We start from the raw sequence: 26,197 nt of genomic DNA, 5'->3' as shown, positions 1-26,197 counted from the left end.
GGAGTTGAGGCTCTCCTTATGTGGGAGAAAATCTTGGACAAGGATGGAAGATTACTACTACCTAAGATTTGGGCCCACACCGGTTCAAATTCAGACCTCAACCTAGATAAAAACCTTGCAACATCTAGATGTTCTCTTTGTTCTTGTTGAGTCTTCAAATCAGTGGATAGGGTTGATAAACATTAAACTCATACCCTTCTGATCCACTTTTTAATGGGTCCTTTTTATTTACTCATTTAATGCACATGCTTATTTATAATTCTAGAATGTTTACAACTTAATTTGAATGCTTTGCTCTTCTAGAATATTCTATTACTTAATTAGAACACATCTGATTTATTGGTATTCTAAGAGTTAGTCGTGCTTGCATACTTATGCAATGCCATCATCTTACATTAGCCCTAGTTTAACTTCGGTTTCTTGTAAATATAGAAACAGGGACAACAAGGGTTAGAATTGTAAATTTACTTCTTGTTGTACATATTTTTCATTCTTTTATTTTGTATCTACATTTTTTTGATCAATAACAGAGATTTCATTAAAAGATTGAAGAGTAAAAATACATAGAAAGGGAGCTAAAATAGCTTAACTCCCCACAACTGCCACTAAACACCCAAAATATAAAAACAATTACAACTGAGCCGAAAAAACAGAACTCCTATTCACCCCTTGTCTTGCTAAGCCATCTGCATAAGAGTTTGCACTTCTCTTTATCCATGTGCAATGAACTTCCATGTCTTTGGTCAACCATTTATATTTCCTTTTTTCATTGTTGTTGCTCCATAATCTTGAATTGTCTTCTTTTAACTAGTTTACTACAGTCTTAGAGGTGAAACCTGAAACTGGAAACTCTCGCTGGGTGCAAGAAAATTATATGGTAATGACATGGTTGTGTAATTCCATGTTGCCACATATAAGTAAAAATTTTTTATGGGCAAATACTGCTAAGGAGATATGGGATGGGGTTGCAGAAATCTATTCACAAAAGGAGAATGTTGCTAGGGCTTATCAACTGAGAAATCAGATTATTGCTACAAGGCAGGGAGATAGATCTGTTGCAGCTTATTTTTCAGTCCTTAAGACCCTGTGGCAGGAGATCGACCATCTAGAGACCTTTGCTTGGGAAACCACCAAGGATGCAACTACCTATCAAAGACACTTAGAGAAGTATAGGGTGTTCGAATTCCTTGTTGGCCTTAACCCTGAGTATGACATTGCACGACAACATCTTATTTCCAGGGACAATGTCACTCTCTCCCAAGCATATGCATTTGTGTCAGGAGAGGAGTGCATGAGGGATGTAATGATGAAGAATCTCATGTCTGATCAGTCCGCTATGGTAAGTGCTGTGAAATCTAAACAAAATGGCAATGAAAACAAGAAGGGAGACAAAAGGGACTTAGTCTGTGACCACTGCAAGAAGAATAAGAAAGGAAATGCGCACATGGCAGTTACCGGTGACACTCCGGCCCCCCCTACTACAACTGCTTTGGAGTCCGTTGCAGCTGCTGCAGTAAGGGCCGAGCTTGAGAGGTTTGGGTTACTCTTGAATCAGAGGGATACAACTAGTTCCAGTTCAGCTGCAAGCGGACAACAAGGTACAAGTAGCACAGGTGGGGCTCACTCTACCTCCTTTGCCTACATAGGTAGTCTACATGTCACTGCAAACTATGTTTCTGCTTCAGGTAAGGAGAGATCTCCTTGGATTATAGACTTTGGAGCCTCCGAGCACATGACCCATTGCTCCACTATTTTTTCCTCTTACCAGCTCTGTTCTGGCAGAGATAGGGTCTCCATAGCTGATTGATCCCATGTTCCTATTGCTAGGAAGGGATCTGTCAAGATTAATGATTCCATTTGTTTACCCTCTGTCCTCCATGTTCCTAGATTGAACACCAATTTATTATCTGTTAGTAGTTTGACTAAGAACCTGAACTGCTCAATAATTTTTTCTCTTGGACACTGTATTTTGCAGGATCTGGATTCAAAGAGGACGATTGGGAGTGGTCGTGAAGTGAATGGAATCTACCTCTTGGATGCTCTTCGAATTCACCAAAGTCATCATGTTTGCAAGGACAGTGAGTCAAAATCTGTGGATCAGATTATACTTTGGCATAATCGTCTGGGTCATTTGTCATTTTCTTCTTTAAGTTCTTTGTTTCCAAAACTGTTTGAGTCTGTAAATCTGTCAAGGTTGAAGTGTGAAGGTTGTGAACTTGGAAAGCATTGTAGACACTCTTTTAAACCTAGTAATAAAAGATGTTCTTCTCCTTTTGATGTTATTCATTCGGATGTGTGGGGCCCTTATCATGTTCCCTCTATGGGCGGTTACGCTATTTTCTCCTGTTTGTGGATGATTTCTCTCGATATTCCTGGATTTACCTGATGAAATCCCGCGATGAAGTACCATCCTTGGTGAGGCAATTCCACCAGATGGTATTAACACAGTTTGGAACCAGAATAAAGATGTTAAGATCTGACAATGCTAGGGAATATTTTAAGAGACATCTTGCCTCATATCTGTTGTGGTATGGTGTTGTCCATCAGAGTAGATGCTCCTACAGTCCACAGCAAAATGGTGTTGCAGAGAGGAAGAACAGACACATTGTTGCAACGGCAAGAAGCATGATGATCACAACTACAGTTTCAGTTCATTTTTGGGGTGATGCTGTTCTCACGACAGTATATCTGATTAACAGGGTGCCTTCTCGTATACTTGGATTCAGCACTCCATTCAGCCTTCTTTTTCCTCAGGGGGAGATGTTTCATATTCTTCTAAGGGTGTTTGGGTGTGTCTGCTTTGCGCATATCCTTGGTTCTTACCGTTCGAAGCTTGATCCCAAGGCAAAGAAATGTGTCTTCCTTGGATATGCAGAGAATCAGAAAGGGTACCGCTGCTTTGATTCAGTCTCTGGGTGAAGGAGTGAGAGATCCATCGTATGGACACCCAAAACTTGTGGAATAAGGTGGGCAGATTTCAAAAAAATTTTTCTCCCTTTCAACTGGGAATCGCATTCCCTATTTAGAAAATCATATTTTCAAGGATCAATCTTGAACCATAAACTGAACCAGATCTGAACAAAAGCAGTAGGAGAGGATTATACTTGATACAGAGAAGTAATATCTCTCAATAGAGGTGTTCACGCCCATGGAAGGATCCAAAGATTGCTCCCACTGAAGATGGCGCAGTGTAGGATGGAGCAGAATCAGCAGTGTTCTTCTCCAAGAATCTGTTCCTTTGTAAGAAATAGCAGGATGGCATGTGAACACAGCTTTCTATCAGTCCCTTCACAAGGAACTGATATCAAGATCGAATCTTGATTTCTCCCACTAAAGAGGAAGTCGAACTGGCAGGTGAGGCGGCGACAGGAAGGAGGCGGCAAGAGATCTGATGATCTTTTTTGATTAATCTCAAGGCTGCCACCCCTTCCTTCTTTTGTGACCTTAAAGGATCAGCTCCTAATCCTATTAGGAGTTGCTGATCCAAATCTTATTTGGATTAGACATCCCTTTTGGTGATAAGGATAAACCCTTATCTTATCTGCAGATTAGATCAGCCTTATCCTAATCACATTAGGAGGTTTCCAGATCTGAATCACATTCAGATCTGGACTCTCTGAGTGGATAGGGTTAAGACCCTATCCTATCTGCTAATCCATCCCAGAATTCGCCCCATATTTAACTAATTAAAACAGCCCAGTTCGAAATGGGCTTTAGGCCCATTAAGGTTATGTGCTTACTTAGCCTCCTAACTGCTGCCCAGTTGGGTTTCCTTGTATGGCGTGGGACCCAAACATTGATCTACACATCAGCCACATGGGTTCAGCCCAGCCTCTGTTACAAGGCCTGGCCGAATACACTGTTATGGATAGTGCACCCCTGAAACCCATCACATGGGCTCTATGGGCCCAACACTTACCCTAAGTGGTCCCTGGGCTAAGCTACCTTGTAACACCCAGGGACTGTGGGCAGATGCAAGATTAGCCCATCAGGTATTACCCCTCTATGGTCTTACACTCAACCTCACAGCCCATAATGATCAAACACTGCCCGACAAGAGAGGACCTCTCCCTTGGCTGCAAGGAACAGTGTTGCACCCTCTGCTTATATGGATCCCGGGAATTAAAACCTTTTGCAAAAATTTTAAAAACCATAATATATATACTTTTATATCTCATATAAAATATATTTTGCAAGACAAATCTCAACGATTGAAATCGGCTGCTGGCAGTCTTGGTTTCCATTAGAGAGAGTGCATCCCCGATCATTACCTTTGTCCGACAAAAGGGCTGATCCTGTCACTATGATCACCCACTCAGATGAATTCTCAGACTGTCCCAACATACCCTGGTTTTGACTCCCGTTAAGGATCTCACTGATTGGTACATCAAAGATAGCCAAATCCGACACCTAGTGCAGTATCATAATCGAGTCTAGGGGTCGGGTGTAACTTTCTAGTTTTGCCCATTAATCTCCAAGGTCCAGGGCAATACTGGAATTCCGGTCCGGTTCAAAGATTTAATTGATCCTACACTGTATGTGCCTTGGGTCTCACCCTGGCGGCTGAGACAGGCCACCCCAACCGACTTGGTGGCACATCAATGTCAGCCTTATCTGGATTGGTCTCCCCAGACCGACCCACTGGCTGTGAACATTCTAAACTAACACGAGTCTCATTATGTGTCCAGTTTAAGGGGTATTACACAGAAACATACCAAGGGAACATGAATCAAATATGTACTTTTATTCATTTACAATAAATTCATAATGTACATCATTCTGATTGAAGCTAAGGGCATACAAAACTGTCCAACACTGGGAACCAGTTTGTTATTATGGACATTACCTTGAATCTACGTACTTTTTCTCAAGGAATCTTCTCAGGGGGAGTGTTTTGGGGAAGTAAGTCTGCAGTCTATCCCTCTCCCAGTTCCAGTCCCTGTGTCTACTACTGTGCTTGACCACCACCCGATGTCACCTACATTGCCACCTCCTTTGCATTCCGTCTCGCAGCATTACTCACGGCAGAGATTTCATAAGGCGGTTGATTCCACTAGAGCAGTACTCACACCACTTCCTGTCGATCCCCTTGGAGACTCCAGATTCGGCTGATACAGATTTAGGTATTCCTCTTGATCCCACTACTATTTCAGTTCCCATTGGTTCTACTAACACTGTTACAGATAACCTTGATCTCCCTATTGCTCTTAGAAAAGGGAAGAGAAAGTGCACTGCTCATTGCATTTCATAATACTTATCCTACAGTGGACTTTCTCTTTCCTACTGTGCTTTTCTCTCTTCTCTTGATTCAGTGTCTTTACCCAAGGGTGTTAGTGAGGCTCTCTCCAAACCTGAGTGGAAGACAACTATGCTGGAAGAGATGGAGGCTTTGATTAAGAATCAGACATGGGAGATTGTGGACCTATCAGAAGGCAAGGAGACAGTTGGATGCAGATGGGTTTACACAGTAAAGTATAAGGCAGATGGAAGTATAGAAAGGTACAAGGCAAGACTTGTTGCAAAAGGGTACACACAAACCTTTGGCATTGATTATCTAGAGACATTTGCGCCAGTTGCAAAGATGACCTCTGTTCGGATACTCCTTTCTATTGCTGCCTCATACTCTTGGCCCTTGTTTCAACTGGATGTGAAGAATGCTTTCCTAAATGGGGATCTGCAAGAAGAGGTGTATATGGATCTTCTAGTTGGTTTTTATGATAATGCTGAAAAGGGAAAGGTATGCAAGCTGAAGAAGTCACTATATGGCTTGAAACAATCTCCCAGAGCATGGTTTGACAGATTCCGAAAGGCCCTAATTGTTTTTGGCTACACTCAAACTCAATCTGATCCCACATTGTTTGTGAAGCGCAAGGGATCTTTGGTGTCAATCCTAATTGTTTATGTGGATGATATTGTTGTCATTGGGAATGATCTAAGTGAGATTGATAGTCTGAAGAGGAACCTACATAAGGAATTTGAGATTAAGGATCTTAGAGAACTTAGATATTTCTTAGGCATCGAAGTTGCAAGATCGAAACATGGAATTTTTATCTCTCAAAGGAAGTATGTCTTGGACCTTCTCCAAGAGATAGGGAAGCTTGGAACAAAGGCAGCTAGCACCCCCATTGATCAGAACTATAGAATCAGTGCATCAGAAGGTGAGCCAGTAAAGGACCTTGGGAGGTATTAAAGACTTGTGGGTCGGCTGCTATACTTGTGTATGACAAGACCGAACATCTCCAATGCAGTAAGTGTAGTGAGTCAATACATGCATGCTCCACGAGACCAGCACTGGAAGGCAGTTGACAGGATCCTTTGCTTTTTTGAAGGGACATCCAGGCAGAGGCATATTGTTTACTGATCATGGACAGCTGAAACTAGAGACCTATACAGATGGGATTGGGCAGGATGCCTTGATGACAGAAGATCAACTTTAGGAGTGTGCACCTTAGTTGAGGGTAACCTAGTCTCATGGAAGAGTAAAAAACAAACAGTTGTGGCAAGATCAAGTGTAGAAGCCGAATATAGGGCCATGGCAGATGGAGTTTCAGAACTTCTCTAGATCCGTTCTTTGTTAGAAGAAATCGGTGTACAGGAAGAAGAACCTATGATGCTATACTGCGATAACCAGGCAGCAATTAATATTGCCCATAATCCAATCCAGCATGACCGAACTAAGCACATTGAAGTAGATAGACATTTTATCAGAGAAAGGGTAATTTCTGGAGAAGTTTGTCTTCCATACATTGCTTCTGATCTGCAGCTTGCTGATGTTCTCAGAAAATGCGTTGCAAAGAATAAGCTTGAGCATGATCTACGCAAGTTGGCAATGTGTGACATCTACTCCCAACTTGAGGGGGACTGTTGAGTGGGCCGATTTGTGTTTAGTCTATTTTCTTTTAAATTAAGAAGTTGTTGGGCCTTGGGCCCATTAGTTTTTATTTTTTAAAGAGTTGTAACTTGTTAGCGTAGGGGTATTTCTGTCTTTATACCTAGATTAATGTTGCTGATCTGTAATGTTGTGTTGGAACCAGTGCTCCTAACTTAAATAAGGGCACATATGTCTTTTCAATTAATTTTAATAATATAAATACTGCCTGGCCGACTGGGAGAGGTTATGTTGAGTCTTCCAATTCGAACCAGAATTTCCCCCTTCTCTCTTTCTCTCTTTCTTCCACCTTTCTCTTTCTACATAACTGATCTCAGACAGACAGAACTCTAAGGCATAACCGATTCATAACATGGTATCATAGCAACTTGAATCTGCTAGATTTCTGCTTGCCTAGGTTTCTATTCTCTACGCACCCTATCTAGGGTTTTTCCTTTTTTTTTTCTACATTCGATTGGAGATAAGGGAAAGGGCTGAAAAGGATTGACCGCCCTCTTCCCTTGGAGGTTTCTATGCCTCCAGTCAGGTTGTATGTGGTCGGTTGCTGTGGTTTCTGAGATCGCCCTCTCCTAGTAGAGGAAGAATAGAGGGCCGAACTGTTTGTGCAGTGGCTGTCGTGTGTGGACTTGGTATCCTGCTCGTATGGTTGTTACTTCTGTGATAAGGTAAGAGATCTCAGTGCATGATATCTGTTATGGATTAAATAGGAAGTGTGTTTTAGACCATATGCTAGGGTTTCAGACAGTAATGTGCTTGGGTTTATACTGGTTTCTTTGTGCATTTCGAAGGAAGAGATATGATCATATAGTGGTGAGATTTCAGGTAGTTGTAGGAGTAGGGTTTGTGGTGTAAAGAGCACACTTTTCAGCAACAACAAGTGCTGATCAGTGTGACAGGTGTGATCTAGGGTTTGTGGTGTAAAGAGCACACATTTCAGCAACAATAAGTGCTGCAATCAGTGTGACAAGTGTGACCTAATGGTGTGCAGTGTGCAGATCTCAGTGGTAATAGAATTCAGCAAGTGTGCAGAATCGGTGATAACATAATGGGAGATAATAGTGATTATAAACCTAGTGTGATGGTGCCTACAGACTACTTGAATGTTCAGATGATCTCCATTAAACTAAATGGAGAGAATTATGTGCCTTGGGCTAAATCCGTCGAAGTCTTTCTGAAGGCAAAGAAGAAGGTAAAACACATAAGAGAGGAGAAACCCTCCTCTGACTCTCACGAGTATGAAGATTGGGAGCAAGAGGATGCTCAGATCATCACATGGTTGTGGAATAGTATGGAACCCAGGATTAGTGTGAACTTCATGTTTCTTGGTACTGCCAAAGATGTGTGGGACCATGCGAAGAAATTGTATTCGGGGCAGGACAATACAACCAGAGTTTATCAGTTGTATCAAGAGTTCTTTAACCTGCAACAGGGCAATCAGAGTCTTGAGGAGTACATGCCAACATGAGAAACATACGTAATGAGTTGAATGTCTATCATCCTCTCACTTCTGATGTCAAGATTCAGAAACAACAGAGAGAACAACTTGATGTGACAAGATTTTTGGTGGGACTAAAGTCTGAATATGAACCAATACGAGCTTAGATATTAGGAGGATCAGCTCTGCCTTTGCTGTATCGAGAGGCCGTGGTGCTAGAGGTGGAGCTAGGGGAGCTCAGTCTGGCCGTGGTGGTGGTAGTGGTTCTGCGTATGGCCGAAGTGGCAATGGTGGGCCTACTCATAATCGTGGTGGTGGTTGTACTGGGGGCAGAGATTCAGGGGGAGCCTGTGGTAGAGGACGTGGCTCAGGCCCGAGGAAGTGCACTCATTGTGGTATGGATGGACATACCATCAACTATTGTTATGATCTACATGGTCCACCCTCAACCTGGGCCAATCATGCCGCGACCGGTGACTCAAGTTCTAGCTTTAGACAGGAGAATCATTCATCTGATCAAATGCCTCCTACATCCACAGATGGTCCCGTGAAGGAGATGGTGAGTGTTCCCCGTGATGAATATGTGAGGTTTATCCAATCACAGCAGCAGGACGCAGCGACTTTCGCTCACTCAGGTATGGCTTGTCTGGCATCCACACCCAATCCCTGGATCATTGACTCTGGAGCCTCCGATCACATCACTGGAACTCCAGGTGTGTTTTCCTTCTTATCTCATTGCTCAACATCACAATCTATCACCCTTGCTAATGGTTCCACATCCTCAATTTGTGGTGTTGGTAATGTTGACCTAGATCCTGTATCCCTCTCCTCAGTTTTGTATGTTCCTAAGTTGCCTTTTAATCTTATGTCTGTTAGTAAGCTGACCAAATCACTTAACTGCTCCATTACCTTTTATCCTTCTATGTGTGTTTTTCAGGATCTCAAGACGGGGATGAAGATTGGTGGAGGGCATGAAGCAGGTGGATTGTATTATCTTGACGGTGGTGGTGGTAGAACTTCAACAGCTCTCCAGTCATCCCTTTCTCCTCTCCAGTGGCACTGCCGATTTGGTCATCCGTCGCTAAAAGTCTTGAAGTCCTTGGTTCCGTCCTTGAGTCAGCTTTCTGTTTTGGATTGTGAGTCGTGTCAGTTTGGGAAACACCATCGTGTTTCCTTTAGTTCTAGGGTTGATAACCGTGTGTCGAGTCCTTTTTCTTTAGTTCATTAAGATGTTTGGGGTCCCTATAAAGTGATGTCATATAATGGATATAGATATTTTGTCATTTTTGTGGATGATTTTTCAAGGATGACGTGGCTCTATTTAATGAAAGAAAGAAGTGAATTGTTTACCATTTTTCAGAAATTTTATGCTGAGATTCGTAACCAATTTGGTACCCACATCAAAGTTTTCCGTTCTGATAATGGCCGCGAATATTTATCCCCATCATTTTAGGAATACCTGGACCAACACGGCATTATACATCAGACCTCGTGTACCTACACCCCACAACAAAACGGGGTGGCTGAGAGAAAGAATCGCCATCTCCTTGAAACAGCAAGATCCCTCATGCATCACATGCATCTTCCCAAACCTTTTTGGAGTGATGCAGTGCTTACCTCTTGCTTTCTGATTAATCGGATGCCCACATTCATCCTTGATGGTCTTTCTCCGTTTCAGGTCTTGTTTCCCACTTTGTCTCCGTTTCCTCTTACGCCGAGAGTTTTTGGGTGTGTCTGCTTCGTCCATAATCTGGGTCCCGGGAATGACAAGTTTGATACCCGTTCTCTCAAGTGCATCTTCCTTGGCTACTCTCGGACCCAGAAAGGGTATAGGTGTTACCATCCTGGTTCTCGACAGTCCTTTGTGTGTGCTGATGTCACATTCTTTGAGTCTACTCCGTTCTTTTTGGGGTCCGGTGATTCTTCTTCCTCCTCATCACCTCCTCCTCTTCAACTTCCCGTTGTCGACCCTCCTTCCTTTGTTCCAGCCGTGACCAAACCCTTGCCTCCGGTGCCACCACCTGTTGAACGCCCACTTATCCGTCATGTGTATACACATCGCCCACGCGCACCAGCTACTACTACTCCTCCGGCTACATCTCCGTCGACGGATCCGGCACCAGACCCGCACTCAACATCTGAGCTTGATCTACCAATTGCTTTGCGGAAAGGTAAACGTACTTGCACCCTTCATCCCATTTCTAATTATGTTTCTCTTACTCACCTTTTCGCTTCCCATCACCAGTTTGTCACCCTGTTATCATCAGTTGTTGTCTCTAAGGATGTCTAGGAAGCCTTGCCTCTCCAGGGTGGTGCCGAGCCATGGAAGAAGAACTCTCAGCCCTTCATCATAATCATACTTGGGACCTCACTGTTCTTCCTCCTGGGAAGCAAGTTGTTGGTTGTAAATGGGTTTATAAGGTTAAGTATCTGCCTGATGGTAGTGTTGAACGCCTGAAAGCGCGGTTGGTTGCTAAAGGGTACTCCCAAACCTATGGTATTGACTACACAGAGACCTTCTCATCGGTTGCTAAGATTGGGTCAGTTCGTGTTGTGATATCTCTTGCAGCCATGTATGAGTGGCCATTATATTAGCTTGATATCAAGAATGCTTTTCTACATGGTGATTTACTCGAGGAGGTCTACATGGAGCAACCTCCAGGGTTTGTTGCTCAGGGGGAGGATGGTAAGGTGTGCAGACTAAGGAAGGCTATATATGGGCTTAAACAGTCTGCTCGAGCATGGTTTGGTAGGTTCAGTGAGGTGGTAAAGAAGTTTGGTATGAAACAGTGCAAAGTTGACCATTCTGTATTTAGTCATGACTCTTCGAATGGAAAAATACTGTTGGTGGTGTATGTAGATGATATCGTTATTACTGGGAATTATAACATGGGTATTGACAGGCTGAAGACTTATTTGCAGGATCATTTTCAGATGAAGGATCTTGGTATGCTGAAATATTTCTTGGGGATAGAGGTAGCGAGATCCAAGTATGGTATTAACCTGTGCCAGAGAAAATATGTGCTTGATTTGCTGGAGGAAACAAGCTTGTTGGGTGCTAAACCAGCTGAGACACCCATGGACACAAATACCAAGCTAAGCAGTGATATGGGTGAAGTGTTTGAAGACCCTGGCAGATACCGACGACTTGTAGGTAAACTGAACTACCTAACCATTACCAGACCAGACATCTCTTTTGCGGTTAGTGTGGTAAGCCAGTTCATGCAGAAACCTCTGATTCCTCATTGGAATGCAGTTTTGAGAATTGTGAGGTACTTAAAAGGGGGTCCGGGTCGCGGTCTGATATACAAGAGTGGCGGAAAACTTGAAATAGAAGGGTATTCTGATGCTGATTGGGCTGGTTCTATGTCTGATAGGCGGTCTACTACAGGCTATTGCACATTTCTGGGAGGTAACCTGGTGGCATGGAAAAGTAAGAAGCAGATGGTTGTGGCAAGAAGCAGTGCAGAAGCAGAATATAGGGCTATGGCGCACACCGCTTGTGAATTAGTGTGGCTAAGAAACCTTCTACAGGAAGTAGGGTACAACATCAACACTCCAATGAAGCTCTATTGTGATAATCAGGTTGCAGTTCATATCTCCTCTAATCCAGTGTTTCATGAAAGAACCAAGCACATTGAGGTTGATTGTCACTTTGTGAGGGAGAAGGTGCTGAATGGAGAGCTAGACAGTACACATGTTAATACTGGAAATCAGTGGGCTGACTTATTTACAAAAGGCTCGAGTCGGGGAAGAGTGGACTACATATGTAACAAGCTGGGATATATACTCACCAGCTTGAGGGGGAGTGTTAGCGTAGGGGTATTTCTGTCTTTATACCAAGATTAATGTTGCTGATCTGTAATGTTGTGTTGGAACCAGTGCTCCTAACTTAAATAAGGGCACATATGTCTTTTCAATTAATTTTAATAATATAAATACTGCCTGACCGACTGGGAGAGGTTATGTTGAGTCTTCCAGTTCGAACCAGAATTTCTCCCTTCTCTCTTTCTCTCTTTCTTCCACCTTTCTCTTTCTACATAACTGATCTCAGACAGACAGAACTCTAAGGCAGAACCGAATCATAACATAACTATTTAGTTTGAGTTGCCGCCCTACTAAGGGCATCTTTGTAATATCTCATATTTAAGTTAATTATAAATAGATCGAGGGGCTGGCGGCTAGGGTTATGACACACAATCCTAGTTGACCTTCTTCTCTCTTCTTTCCTTTCCTCTTCTATTGCTGAAATCTACAGCTTTCACCTCTTCCTTCCACAAGAAGCTTGACCGAATCAGCAGATAGTGGTTTCTACTCCCTAGTTACCCCTTGTTTAGCTAGAGAATCAGCAAAAGCATTTGCCTCCCTCCCCACCCACTGTATAGTTACCTCTGTTTGCTGAGTTAACCATTTGAATTTCTTCAATTCATTTCTTTAAGCCCAGATCACTAAATCTGGGTTTTTAGCCAACCCACCACCACCTTGGAGTCCCCTTCTATCACCAAATTTTGCAATCCTAACTCTCTTGCAATCTGTACACCTTGTAGGGCTGTGTACGATTCTGCCTTTAAGGAGTCTCCATTCCTCACTGGTCCTGAGAAGGGTGCTCTTAATTTTCCTTGTCTCTGATGACCCCTCCTATTCCAGCTGGGCCTGGGTTGCCTTGACTACTCCCATCAAAGTTTAATTTCAGAAATCCTTCAATGGGAGGAGCCCAAACCAGCCTTGCCTTAACCTTCTACATTGAGCTAGAAGCCACTAATGGCCAATTCCTCCAAATATCATCAAATGTGAAATTGTTGAATAGTTTGACTGTTTGTAGCCAGTGTATAACCCTAGTCATTACACACTCCACAATTTGTCGTTTGCTCCTTTCTTTCTCTTGGAAAATTCTGACATTTATTTCTTCCCACAAGGTCCACACCACTGATGCTCTAGTGTACCTCCACATTACTCTTCCCCTCTTCTTCGGTAACACAAAGGTAGATGGGTCAAACATCATTTTTATCTCCGTTGGCATATTCCACCTACACCCAAACAAAGAGAAAAACAAATCCCATATATCTGTAGTAAATGAACAGGAAATTAGTAAATGGTAAGACTTACATCTTGATTTTTGCCTCCACTTGTTTCCTCCTTGAGCAGATAATCCTCTAACTGTTTCCGCAGTCTTCATCTAAGATCCTTATCCTCTTTTGTAAGGCATCCCCTCTCTTCCTTTCCTCTAGCCTCCCAAACTCTAGGATGTTCCAATCCTTAATTCTACGTTTTAGATATTGGAGCTTCTTGTGGAACCTCATTCCATTCCACTCAACTACAGGATTGCTCTCGATCCACCATTCTTTGACTTTTCTAATAACACCCCCGGGTGACCTAGCCACTTGCTTTCAAACCTAAATGGAGTAGGCCCTGCATTTCCCAATTCTTCCTTATAGATCACAATAGGCCAATGATCAGAGGTCACCCTTGGAAGGGCTCTAGATGTCAAGCTTCCCCAGTGCTCTTCCCAATCATTTGAGAAGAGAAATCTGTCCAACTTAGAGCAAATAGGATTCACTTGGAGGCTGGACCATGTAAAGCGGCTATGTGACAATGGGATCTCTTTAAGCTCAAAAGCATCCACAAACTAGTTAAATTTCCTCATGCTAGTGGTCACCCTTTGCCTAGGGTTATTTGTCTCTTCCGAAAATCTGATTACATTAAAATCCCCTCGTATACACCATGGCCCCTCCCACAATCCCCTAGTATCACCCAATTCTTCCCATAGTTTCCCCCTCTCTCTATAATCATTTGGCCCATAAACATTTGTTAAAACCCACTCAAATCCATCCTCCACTTAAACTTCACTGAAACTGTAAACTGTCCTATCAATTCCTCCAATCTTGTGAGGACATCATTCTTCCACATTGTCACCATACCCCCTGCTGCCCCCAAGAGGGTGCCGGAGCCCAACTGATTCCCCTAACTCTCTAGACACTCCTTGCCCACCTAACATCAAAGTCTGCCCTCTAGGTCTCCTGCAACACTACCACATCCAGATTTATCTTCTTGATTGCCTCTTTATGACTGCTCTCTTTCTAGCACTTCCCAGACCCCTAACATTCCAGCTGATTGTTTTCATTTTCTCTACTTATTTACCCCTTACCTCTATTAGCCTTACTTATTTCCTTTCCTTCTCTCTCCTTTAATATCAAAGCTTTTAACTCCTTCCACATCCCTCATTATTCTTTCAACCGCACTCAGCTTCCTCTTTTTTACCTTTACTTTCTCTCTCTTTTTTTGTAGGAACACTTTAAGATCATTCGGATCTTTCAGGTTACAACCAAGTTTTCCCACAAATGCTGCCACAGAGTGTTCACTACTCAGCTCTCCTTTGTTGGATTTCTTATTCACTCCTTCGTGACTTATTACCTCCAGTCTTCCTTTACCCTCTTTAGTTTTTCAGTGTTTACCCCTGCTGCCCCTTCCTTCTGTAAATAATTCTCCTCAATTTCATCCAACAACCTCTCCAGAATTTCCCAAATTCTTTTATTTTTCTTTGCTTCCTCCTGCATCCCATCACCACTCTCCTGACTCTCCCTAACTTCACTACTCTCTCTTCCCTCTTCTTCAACATAGGCTACAGCCTCTGGAATGGGACCTGAATCTGGCATAACGTACACATGACACTCATTAGTAGCAAAACCCGAAAGGACACAGTTATCTGGAGTTTGCTGGTTTGGAAGGGGAATGCATGGGGTATTAGTGTGGTCTGTCATGCCCTGATTTGGAGAATGGGGTTTGCCTATCTCCTTGGTTTGGTTCTGATGAGAGTGCCTTCCGGTCTCTTGTGTTAAACAGTGAGTCCTTTCACCCTTTTGTTTATTCCTCTCTATTTACCCCTGTCATGCCGCTGAGAGGTCTCAGGCAATTGCTTACACACTTATGATCAGCAGAAGTATTTGGTAATTGCCCTTCTGAATGTGAGCGAAGGTTTCCAACTCCAAAAGTTTGGTTGTGCTCCACTCTGTTGACTGTCTCTCTTCTGTCAGGCTGAGTTAGAGTAATGTTTCGATTTTTAGCTTCTATGTCTCCTTTAAACAGCAGCCCCAGATTTAGAGTTGCCTCAAGCTCTTCCTTGAATGATAACTCATCCCTAACACTGCCTGGCTGGATTTGTCTTCAGAATCTTTCATCACTTTCCACTTCCTCCAGACAGCATGCTACCCAATCCTCATCGACTCCCTCCCTTTCCTCAAGGCAATTTCTAGAGTACCTTGGGTTTGGCCGATCCTGTTGGGGCTGGGCGGCGCTAGAAGAATCTGCTTCAGCTCGAAGAACCCATTGCAGAGATCCCTCGAGCCCTGCTCAAACCTTCGGGTCTGGGACGGGATACAACCATTCATGTTCAATGGAGAGGAAGATAGATGAGCACTATCATCTATCAGAACACCTTTTCCCCGATCTACGTGACCACTTAAAAGTGTCTTGTGGGTCGGTCTGCTGAATTTTGGTTGGACCGCTTTGCCTTCCGGTTGAATCAGATTCGACAACTTCTCCTAATCCTCTGGTCAAACTGCTCCCCCTTTTGGCCACGTCAGCATATGGAGCCCGGGTCTCTTTTTCTTTTAATTCAAAAAAATTGAATTTCTTTCTTTAATTAGCTTACTTAACTTTTGGATTACCTTCACCGACTTTCCATTTTCCCTTTTAGAAAAATGTTCTGAAAATCAGAGTTTCCCACCCCCGAATGTGTGCCATGTGTAGTCCAGCCCGCCATGTTGGCATTGTCTTCAACCTTGGAACTTCGTCAATCAGCCAGACTCTGTACCAGGCCTCACCAGAAAGAACTTCAATTGCCTGTAAGTCTTGTAGCTTTATTTCCTCCAGAACTCTCCCCAACATAAAGTCCAGAGTGGATTCATTCCATAGGTGGAATGGCAGTCCAACCAGTTGTTGATTGGGCCGGTTTTGTTTTAGTTTGTTTTTATTTAGTTAGGAAGTTGTTGGGCCTAGGCCCATTAGTTTATATTTTTTAAAGTTGTGACTGTTCAGTTTTAGTAGCCGCCCTACTAAGGGCATCCTTGTAATATCTCAGCTTTAAGTTAAATATAAATATAATGAGAGGTAGGCGGCTAGGGTTAATTTTTCTCATAATCCTAGTTGACCTCCTACTCTTTTCTTCTTCTCCTTCTCTACTGCTGAAATCTTCACCTTCCCCCTCTTTCTTTCACAAGAAGCTTGACTGAATCAGCAAACAGTGATTTCTACTTGGTATCAGAGCAGGCCAAAGGTTCTTGAAGTTGTTCTCTCATGCAGCCCTAGATCGGCCGACTGCATGGTGATTTAAGAGGCTGATCGAAGCTCTCAGGTAAGCTCAGTTTTTGGATTTTCTTGATGGATCTGTGTGCCTTGTAGCTGGTCTAGGGTTTCTCATCAGAATCAGGAAAAACTAGAGAAAGGGGAAGAGTCTTGTTTTTGTTGGACTCTTCAATTTTGACCTAGGAAGTGGCGCCCTAATTTTTTAGGGTTCCTTGGAATTTTTTGTAAGGGGCGGTTCAAGTCCTACCTGGTTTGGAGACTTCTAGAGAGGGCGGCTGCCTCTTCTCTCTCTTCTCCCATCCCACAGAAAAGGAATCTTTTGTTGGAAGAAAGTCCAGGACACCAAGAAAGTGTTGTTGGTTCCAAAAGGTGTTTTGTTTGATCTTGCTGTAAATTTTAGTTATTTTCTTTACCTTTTTTGAGAAGCATGGAGGGCCACAGAGTTGAAAATAAGCCCGGGAGTGAAATGGGACCAGTGGGAGGAGGTGCTAGAGACCCCTTCGGGGCTGGGACCATTACCATAGTTAGGTTGGATGGTGCAAATTACTTGGAATGGTCACAATCTGCAAAGATGGCCATTGGTGCTCGTGGGAAATTAGGGTATATCACTGATGAAGAGGTGAAACCCGAAACTAGCAATTCCCAGTGAGTGCAGGAGATTTATATGGTGATGACTTGGTTGTGTAATTCCATGTTGCCACATATAAGTAAAAATTTTTTATGGGCAAATACAGCTAAGGAGATATGGGATGGGGTTGCAAAAACCTATTCACAGAGGGAGAATGTTGCTAGGGCTTATCAACTGAGAAATCAGATTATTGCTACAAGGCAGGGAGATAGATCTGTTGTAGCCTATTTTTCAGTCCTTAAAACCCTGTGGCAGGAGATTGACCATTTAGAGACATTTTCTTAGGAAGTCACTAAGGATGCAACTACCTATCAGAAACATCTAGAGAAGTATAGGGTGTTTGAATTCCTTGCTGACCTAAATCCTGAGTATGATATTGCATGACAGCATCTTCTTTCCAGGGACAGTGTCACTCTCTCCCAAGCATATGCCTTTGTGTCAGGGGAGGAGTGCAGGAGGGATGTGATGATGAAAAGCCTCATTTCCGATCAGTCTGCCATGGTAAGTACTATGAAACCTAAACAAATTGGCAGTGAAATCAAGAAGGAAGACAAAAGAGATCTGATCTGTGACTACTGTAAGAAGCCTAAACATACAAGAGATACTTGCTGGAAGCTTCACCCACACCTTGTGCCAACTAGATTGAAAAATAAGAAGGGAAATGCACAAGTGGCAGTTACTGGTGACACTCCAGCCCCTCCTACTACAACTGCTCTGGAGTCTGTTGCAACTGCTACAGTAAGGGCCGAACTTGAGTGGTATGGGCCACTTTTGAACCAGCGGGATACAACCAGTTCCAGTTCAGCCGCAAGCGGACAGCAAGGTACAGGTGGCACTGGTGCAGTCCGCTCTACCTCCTTTGCTCACACAGGTAGTTCACACGCCATTGCAAATTATGTTTCCACTTCAGGTAAGGAGGGACCTGCTCGGATTATAGATTATGGAGCCTCAGAGCACATGACCCATAGCTCCACTAGTTTTTCTTCTTACCAACTCTGTTTTGGCAGAAACAGGGTCTCCACAGCTAATGGATCCCATGTTCCTATTGCTGGGAAGGGATCTGTTAAGATTAGTGATTCTATTTGTCTACTCTCTGTCCTTCATGTTCCCAGATTGAGTACTAATTTGTTATTTGTTAATAGTTTGACTAAGAACCTGAACTACTCAGTAATTTTTTCTCCTGGACGTTGTATTTTGCAGGATTTGGATTCAAAGAGGACAATTGGGAGTGGTCGTGAAGTGAATGGAATGTACCTCCTGGATGTGCTTCCTCCTCATCAGAGTCATCATGTCAACAGGGATAGTGAGTCAGGATCTGTGAGTCAAATTATGCTGTGGCATAATCGTTTGGGTCATTTACCTTTTTCTTCTTTGAGTTCTGTGTTCCCAAAACTTTTTGAGTTTGTTAGTCTGTCAAGTCTGGAGTGCGAAGGTTGTCAACTTGGAAAGCATTGTAGACATTCATTTAAACCTAGTTATAAAAGATGCTCTTCTTCTTTTGATGTTATTCATTCGGATGTGTGGGGCCCTTACCATGTTCCTTCTATGGGAGGCTATCGCTATTTTCTCTTGTTTGTGGATGATTTCTCTCGATACTCTTGGATTTACCTAATGAAATCCCGCGATGAGGTACCATCCTTGGTGAGGCGATTTGATCAGATGATACTAACACAGTTTGGAACAAGAATAAAGGTGTTCAGATCTGACAATGCTAGGGAATATTTTGAAAGACATCTTGCCTCATGTTTGCTGAAAGGTTGTAGTTGAAGTAGAAGCAGAGAGTTGAAGGCAAACAAGTGCTGAGAATGTCGAACTGAGTAACCCAGTCGACAGTACTATTATTTATAGTAGATTACAATACAATGTTACATGAAATGTCTGGAATGCCCCTGATTAGTGATGGGACACCCAGACAACTTAAAACATTAAATAGACTTAGGCCCAATAACAGAGGCCCAGTACCTAACAACTTAAAACCCAATACTAACTACCATGTACACTTATCATCCGAACCAACAATACATAAAAACTGTCAACTTAACACTCCCCCTCAAGCTAAGCATGGATGTCAGTCATGTTTAGCTTGCCAAGAAGGTCCAAGAATTTTGTTGCAGCCAACCCTTTAGTCAGCACATCTGCAATCTGCATCTCAGATGGAGTATAAAGGATGCAGAGTTCTCCCGAGACTATTCTCTCTCTAACAAAATGTCGATCAATCTCAATATGTTTTGTCCTGTCATGTTGCACTGGGTTATTTGCAATGTTGATGGCAGCCTTGTTGTCACAGTATAGCCTAAGAGGACCCTCAGCTTTTATGCCAAGCTCACCAAGAAGGGTCCTAAGCCACAGAAGTTCAGCAACACCATGAGCCATAGCTCGATATTCAGCCTCCGCACTTGATCTGGTGACATGCTTTCTCTTGGTGACAAGATCATAACACTTGTAACCCTTTTGTGTAGGAGTACCCCAAAAAAATTCCTTTCCTAGCCCTAGGATCCACCTTGGTCTTCTTTGGATCCTTTACATGTATAAAACATACACAACCAAAGACCCTAGGAGGAAGAGGAAAGTTTAGAAGGGTAGGACACAGAACAGAGAAAGGGGTTTTCATACCCAACACCTTAGATGGCATCCGATTTATCAGATATGATGCAGTAACTACTGCTTGAGACCAGTAGTGCTTGAGAACCTTGTGCTGGAATAGTAAGGCTCGAGTTGTCTCCAATAGATGTCTATTCTTGTGCTCAGCAACCCCATTCTGTTGAGGGGTATTAGCACAAGATGATTGATGTAGCATGCCAACATCTTCCATGAACAAGTTCAAGGATTTTTCAAAATATTCAGCAGCATTATCTGACCGGAATTGCTTAATCTTCTTGTCAAATTGTGTTTCAATCATTTTGCGAAATGCCATGGTTATCTGTGGCACTTCATCTCGTCCTTTTAACAGGTAGATCCATATACATCGAGAATAGTGGTCAATAAAACTGATAAAGTAACGAAATCCATCAATAGAAACAATAGGTGAAGGTGTTGTCCATCAGAGCAGTTGCCCCTACACTCCACAGTAGAATGGTGTTGCAGAAAGGAAGAACAGACACATTGTTGAGACTGCAAGAAGCATGATGATCACATCTACAGTTCCGGTTCGGTTTTGGGGTGATGCAGTCCTCACAGCAGTATATCTGATTAACAGGGTGCCCTCTCGTATACTTGGATTCAACACTCCATTCAGTCTTCTTTTTCCTCAGAGGGAGATGTTTCATATTCCTCTCAGGGTGTTTGGGTGTGTCTGCTTTGCACATATCCTTGGTCCTCATTGCTCGAAGTTTGATCCCAAGGCAAAGAAGTGTGTCTTCCTTGGATATGCAGAGAATCAGAAAGGGTATTGCTGCTATGGTCCAGTCTCTGGGAGCCGATATGTTACCATGGATGTTACCTTTTTTGAATCCACGTAGTTCTTCTCAAAGAATCCTTCTCAGGGGGAGTGTTTTGGGGAAGTAAGTCAGCAATCTATTCCTCTCCCAGTTCCAGTCCCTGTGTCTACTCCTGTGCTTGACCACCACCCTGTGGCACCTACCTTGCCACCTCCTTTGCGGTCTGTTTCTCAGCATTACTCATGACAGAGACTTCACAAGGCGGTTGATTCCACTACAGCAGAACTCACACCACTTCCTGTTGATCCCTTGGAGACTCTAGATTCGGCTGACATGGATTCAGGTATTCCTCTTGGTCCTACTGCTATTTCAGTTCCCATTGATCCTACTAACTCTGTTACAGATAACCTTGATCTTCCTATTGCTCTCAGAAAAGGGAAGAGTGTAGAGAAGATGGGCCAAATGGCCCATAGGTTGTTTAGTCTTTCTTGTTATATATGTTTCTTTTCTGTAATGGGCCTTATTCTGGGCCCATCCTGTCTATATTAAGTTCTGTGTAAATTCTTGCCCAACTAAGGGCCTCCTTGTAATTATTCAAATATATCTTAATAAAAGAGTGTTAGGGTGCTGAGAGAGGGAATGTTCGAAACTCTCATTCTCAGACCCTCATTGCTGAACTCTCAAGCTCTCCTCTCTTCAGTTTTCTTCAAAGAGAAAGTGTACTGCTCATTGTATTTCACAGTACTTATCCTACAGTGGACTTTCTCCTTCCTACCGTGCTTTTCTCTCCTCTCTTGATTCAGTGTCTATACGCAAGGGTGTTAGTGAGGCTCTCTCCAAACCTGAGTGGAAGACAACTATGTAGGAAGAGATGGAAGCTTTGATTAAGAATTAAACATGGGACATTGTGGACCTACCAGAAGGGAAGGAGACATTTGGATGCAGATGGGTTTACACAGTAAAATATAAGGCAGATAGAAGTATAGAAAGGTACAAGGCAAGACTTGTTGCAAAAGGGTACACACAGACCTACGGCATTGATTACTTAGAGACCTTTGCGCCAGTTGAAAATATGACCTCCGTTCGGATACTCCTTTCTCTTGCTGCCTCATACTCTTGGCCCTTGTTTCAACTGGATGTGAAGAATGCTTTCCTAAATGGGGATCTGCAAGAAGAAGTGTATATGGATCTTCCTGCTGGTTTTTACAATGATATTGAAAAGGGAAAGGTATGCAAGCTCAAGAAGTCACTCTATGGCTTGAAACAATCTCCTAGAGCATGGTTTGACAAATTCAGAAAGGCCTTGATTGCTTTTGGATACACTTAGACTCAATCCGATCACACTTTGTTTGTGAAGCACAGGGGATCTTTGGTGTCAGTCCTTATTGTCTATGTGGATGATATTGTTGTCACTGGGAATGATCTGAGTGAGATTGATAGTCTGAAAAGGAACCTACATAAGGAATTTGAAATTAAGGATCTTGGAGAGCTATGATACTTCTTAGGCATTGAAGTTGCAAGATCGAAACATGGAATTTTTCTCTCTTAAAGGAAGTATGTCTTGGACCTTCTTCAAGAGACAGGGAAGCTTGGAACAAAGGCAATTAACACCCCTATTGATCAGAACCATAAAATCAATGCATCAGAAGGTGAACCAATAAAGGACATTGGGAGATATCAGAGACTTGTGGGTCGGCTGCTATACTTGTGTATGACAAGACCAGACATCTCCTATGCAGTGAGTGTAGTAAGTCAATACATGCATGCTCCACGAGTCCAGCATTGGGAGGCAGTTGATAGGATTCTTGCTTATCTGAAGGGACACCTGGGCAGAGGCATATTGTTCACTAATCATGGATAGTTGAAACTAGAGGCTTATACAGATGCAGATTGGGCAGGATGCCTTGGTGACAGGAGATCAACTTCAGGAGTGTGCACCCTAGTTGGGGGTAACCTAGTCTCATGGAAGAGTAAGAAACAAACAGTGGTGGCAAGATCAAGTGCTGAAGCCGAATACAGGGCCATGGCACACGGAGTTTCAGAACTTCTCTGGATCCTCTCTCTGTTAGAAGAAATTGGTGTACAGGCAGAAGAACCCATGATGCTATACTGTGATAACCAGGCAGCAATTAATATTGTCTGTAACCCAGTCCGGCATGACCGAACTAAGCACATTGAAGTGGATAGACATTTTATCAGAGAAAGGGTAACTTCTGGAGAAGTTTGTCTTCCATACATTGCTTCTGATCTGCAGGTCGCCGATGTTCTCACAAAAGGTGTTGCAAAGAGCAAGCTGGAGCATGATCTACGCAAGTTGGGAATGTGTGACATTTACTCCCAACTTGAGGGGGAGTGTTGAGTGGGCCGGTTTTGTTTTAGTTTGTTTTTATTTAGTTAGGAAGTTGGTAGGCCTAGGCCCATTAGTTTATATTTTTTAAAGTTGTGACTGTTCAGTTTTAGTAGCCGCCCTACTAAGGGCATCCTTGTAATATCTCATCTTTAACTTAAATATAAATATAATGAGAGGTAGGCGGCTAGGGTTAACTTTTCTGATAATCCTAGTTGACCTCCTACTCTTTTCTTCTTCTCCTTCTCTACTGCTGAAATCTTCACCTTCCCCCTCTTTCTTTCACAAGAAGCTTGACTGAATCAGCAAACAGTGATTTCTACTCCAGTTTTAGCAGGAAGCTACCAGAGAACTGCTCCACCTCATTACACAGTGGCTTCCAATTCTGAACTTGGACGAGCCCCTCTTCAGATTCGTAAGTCATGAAGCCCCGATTTACTTCGTCACCGAGCTTTTCCGCCTTCCTGTCTGAGAATGGTTTTAAGGCTACCTCAGCTTTCAGTTTCAATTTATTCACTGCTGTATCTAACAGTTTCCTTACAACTACTCCGCCCCGAAGAGTTGAGGTCTGTTTTGCTTTCTTCTCATCATTTACACCGCTTGGCACCTGTTCTTCCTTTGAGGTCCTGTCTTTGGAGACCAGGAACTGTTGTAACTTCCCTGCGAATGATATCCAACCCTGTAACTGGTTCCCTTCCGGTATGCAAACCATCTGTTTCCTATCAGCAAAATATTCTGTAATGGTATTGATCCATCCTTTCCCATTCCTCCTTAACTCAACTTTATATCTTTTTCTTAGCACCTCCAAAGAGTTTCTCCATCCTGCTGTCCTGATGGAGTTGATTACTCTATCAATGAACCATTTCAACCACAGCACAGCTTCCTCATGTAATAGAACCATCGCCTTCCTATCCTCTCTGATTTTTAGCAGGTTTCTACCTCTAGCCCTTCCAAGTTCGAACAGCAATCTTTTTGCTTTGATGTTCAATTCAAATTTCCACCTGTTCACTGCCTGGAAATCTTCGTCACTTTGCCCTTTTTCTCCTCTCTCCATCTTCCTTGTAGTGGAAGGAGATTCAAGGGTGGACATTGGCTGGCCCATGATGCCAGGCAAAGCACATCATTTTGTATCATACATCTTGTATCTTAGGGACAGATTTGTCCTTTTACTTTTCATTAATATAAATATCTTTCTCTTGGTGCAGTCAACTCACTTGGACGCACCACAAATCTGTTCACATTCTCTTATTCGAATTTCACTGACATGGTATCAAAGCAAGTTTGATCCTCTTGCCATTTATTTCAGCTCTTTCTTTTTATTGTGTTGGGGATTGATTTGGTCCTTCCTTTTTGTCTATTTACACTGGTCTTGCTCATCTCCTTGGACTGTTTCAATCAAAACAAGGAGAGAAGAGAAAGGGGAGAAAAGGAGAGAGAAAGACAGCTGATTGGACCCCCAGAGGGGCTGTCTACATACCCTCCACTGAGGGATCAGGTCAATGTAGTTCGTTGGAGATGGAATTCCAGCAATGGAGAAAGAAGATAGTTGCTGGTTTTAAAGGGGAGGATGAGAGAAGAGAGGAGAGGGAAGGGAAGAGAGGAAATGGATCAGCATGGGAGTCATGGGCCCAAAAAGGTCCCTAAAAGGGGTATGGAGCCCCCTATTTATAGAGTTTTGGTGGGCTGGAATCTAGAAGTTTCTTAGTCTAGATATTCCTTATTTTTCTCTTTCCCAATTTTACCCTTTAATCTGCATTGTTCTTTATTTACTCATTTAATGCACATGCTTATTTATCATTCTAGAATGTTCACAGCTTAATCTGAATGCTTTGCTCTTCTAAAATATTTTCTAACTTAATTAGAACACATTCTGATTTATTGGTATTCTAAAATGTCCAGCACTTAGCCTTTTAATTAATTGGTGTGAAAATGGATCAGTCTGATCTTGGTTCAGCCCGAGTCCGTCAGGTCTGCATACTTGTGCAATGCCATCATCTTACAATTAGATTTTCCTTCTTTTACTTGCATCATTTTGTTAGGATCTTTGTTATGATTATGACCATAACTAAGTGGTAACCAGATCCCTCTTTGGAAGAAAATATCTAGTTGGATCAGGATTTCTTGTCTTTAAGTTGCATACAGAGGTCCACTTTCTTGCTCAAATGGGATCTAATAATGTTCCTTTTTTCCATTTCTTTCTTATTTTTCCCTTCTTATAACTTTACAGCTGGAAAAACGAAATAAAATTAGACTTGGAAACTGGGAATCTGATTTTCTAACAAGGGAGCAACTCCAGTATGCTGCCACTGATGCCTTTGTTTCATGGCACCTATGTCAGGTAAACTACCTTCATCTTTTTGGTTGCTTTTCCTTATATCAGGCGCATAGCCAAGTAACAATCCTGCAACTAATTTCTTATTATTTTTTGTCATCTATATAACAGATTTTGAGGAGCTTCCCAGATGCATCTAACAGTCAAGATGAGGAAGTGAATGATGTACAACAATTATGACCATCATCAACAGTCTTAGAGAGGATTCTACTGGTAACCTGCAGATGTCTCAGTTGTAAGGGTAAGCATGTTTCTAAGCAAGTAAAACCATAGATAAGGAAGAGACAAAAGGTTGTCTTTATTCTTTGCAAGTAAATTACATTATTTCCAGAGTGTTATCTTTGTCACTTACAGTGGTACCAAATAATTTTTGATTTTTGAATATGAGAACTTCATTAAAATGGTTAGTCATCTATCACTCTTCAATGTAAAGAGTTTATAAATTCATATTCTTTTAGGGGCCGTTTGATACTGAATGACTTGTTTCTTTGTCTTGTAGTGGACAAAATAGTTAAATCAAGGTTCAAAATGTTGATACAACCTGATACGCTGGCAGGGACATACTGGACTGTATCGGGGCTCGCTTCTCTTTTTTTAGTTTATTTTTTAAAACCTGGTTTAGAGGGTTGGTTTAAGGCCCGTCTACCCCCTGAACCGGGTTAAACCCCAAAACACCCCTGTAGAGGTGTATCGAGAAGCCCTTGATACGATACGTATTGGCCAATATAGCCAATGCGTTGAGTTAAGAGGCTCTAAGTATTATCTTGTTCTAGACATCCTGATAGAAAAAGAAATTGCCTAATTTTGATTGCAAAAAATATCATTATAAGAATACTGACAATATACAACCTTCAACTCTCTACTCTTAAGAATTTCCAATTTTATAAA

At 42.5% G+C, this 26,197-nt stretch overlaps 1 protein-coding gene across 4 annotated transcripts in view; it reads left to right on the top strand.

Annotated features, from left to right (window-relative positions):
• WRNEXO (Werner syndrome-like exonuclease) overlaps nucleotides 1-25,785 on the top strand; it is a 74,647-nt gene extending 48,862 nt beyond the window's left edge. For 3 of the 4 annotated variants that reach the window (XR_737271.3, XM_010275774.3, XM_010275773.3), the window contains 2 exons: nucleotides 25,205-25,315; nucleotides 25,421-25,785. Coding sequence is in view for 2 of the 4 variants with exons in the window: in XM_010275774.3 (XP_010274076.1) it covers nucleotides 25,205-25,315; nucleotides 25,421-25,489 (180 nt within the window). In the remaining 2 variants the exon portion in view is untranslated. Of the gene's footprint in view, nucleotides 1-23,398; nucleotides 24,627-25,204; nucleotides 25,316-25,420 lie in introns of those variants that run through there. The other variant, XR_016083620.1, reaches the window with a different exon arrangement.
• Nucleotides 25,786-26,197: the final 412 nt, after the last annotated feature.

Source organism: Nelumbo nucifera, chromosome 3 (assembly GCF_055504915.1).
Source record: "Nelumbo nucifera cultivar China Antique chromosome 3, China Antique-T2T, whole genome shotgun sequence".
NCBI lineage: Eukaryota > Viridiplantae > Streptophyta > Magnoliopsida > Proteales > Nelumbonaceae > Nelumbo > Nelumbo nucifera.
Note: the sequence above shows the minus strand (reverse complement) of the source record. Positions and strands in the feature narration are given on the sequence as shown.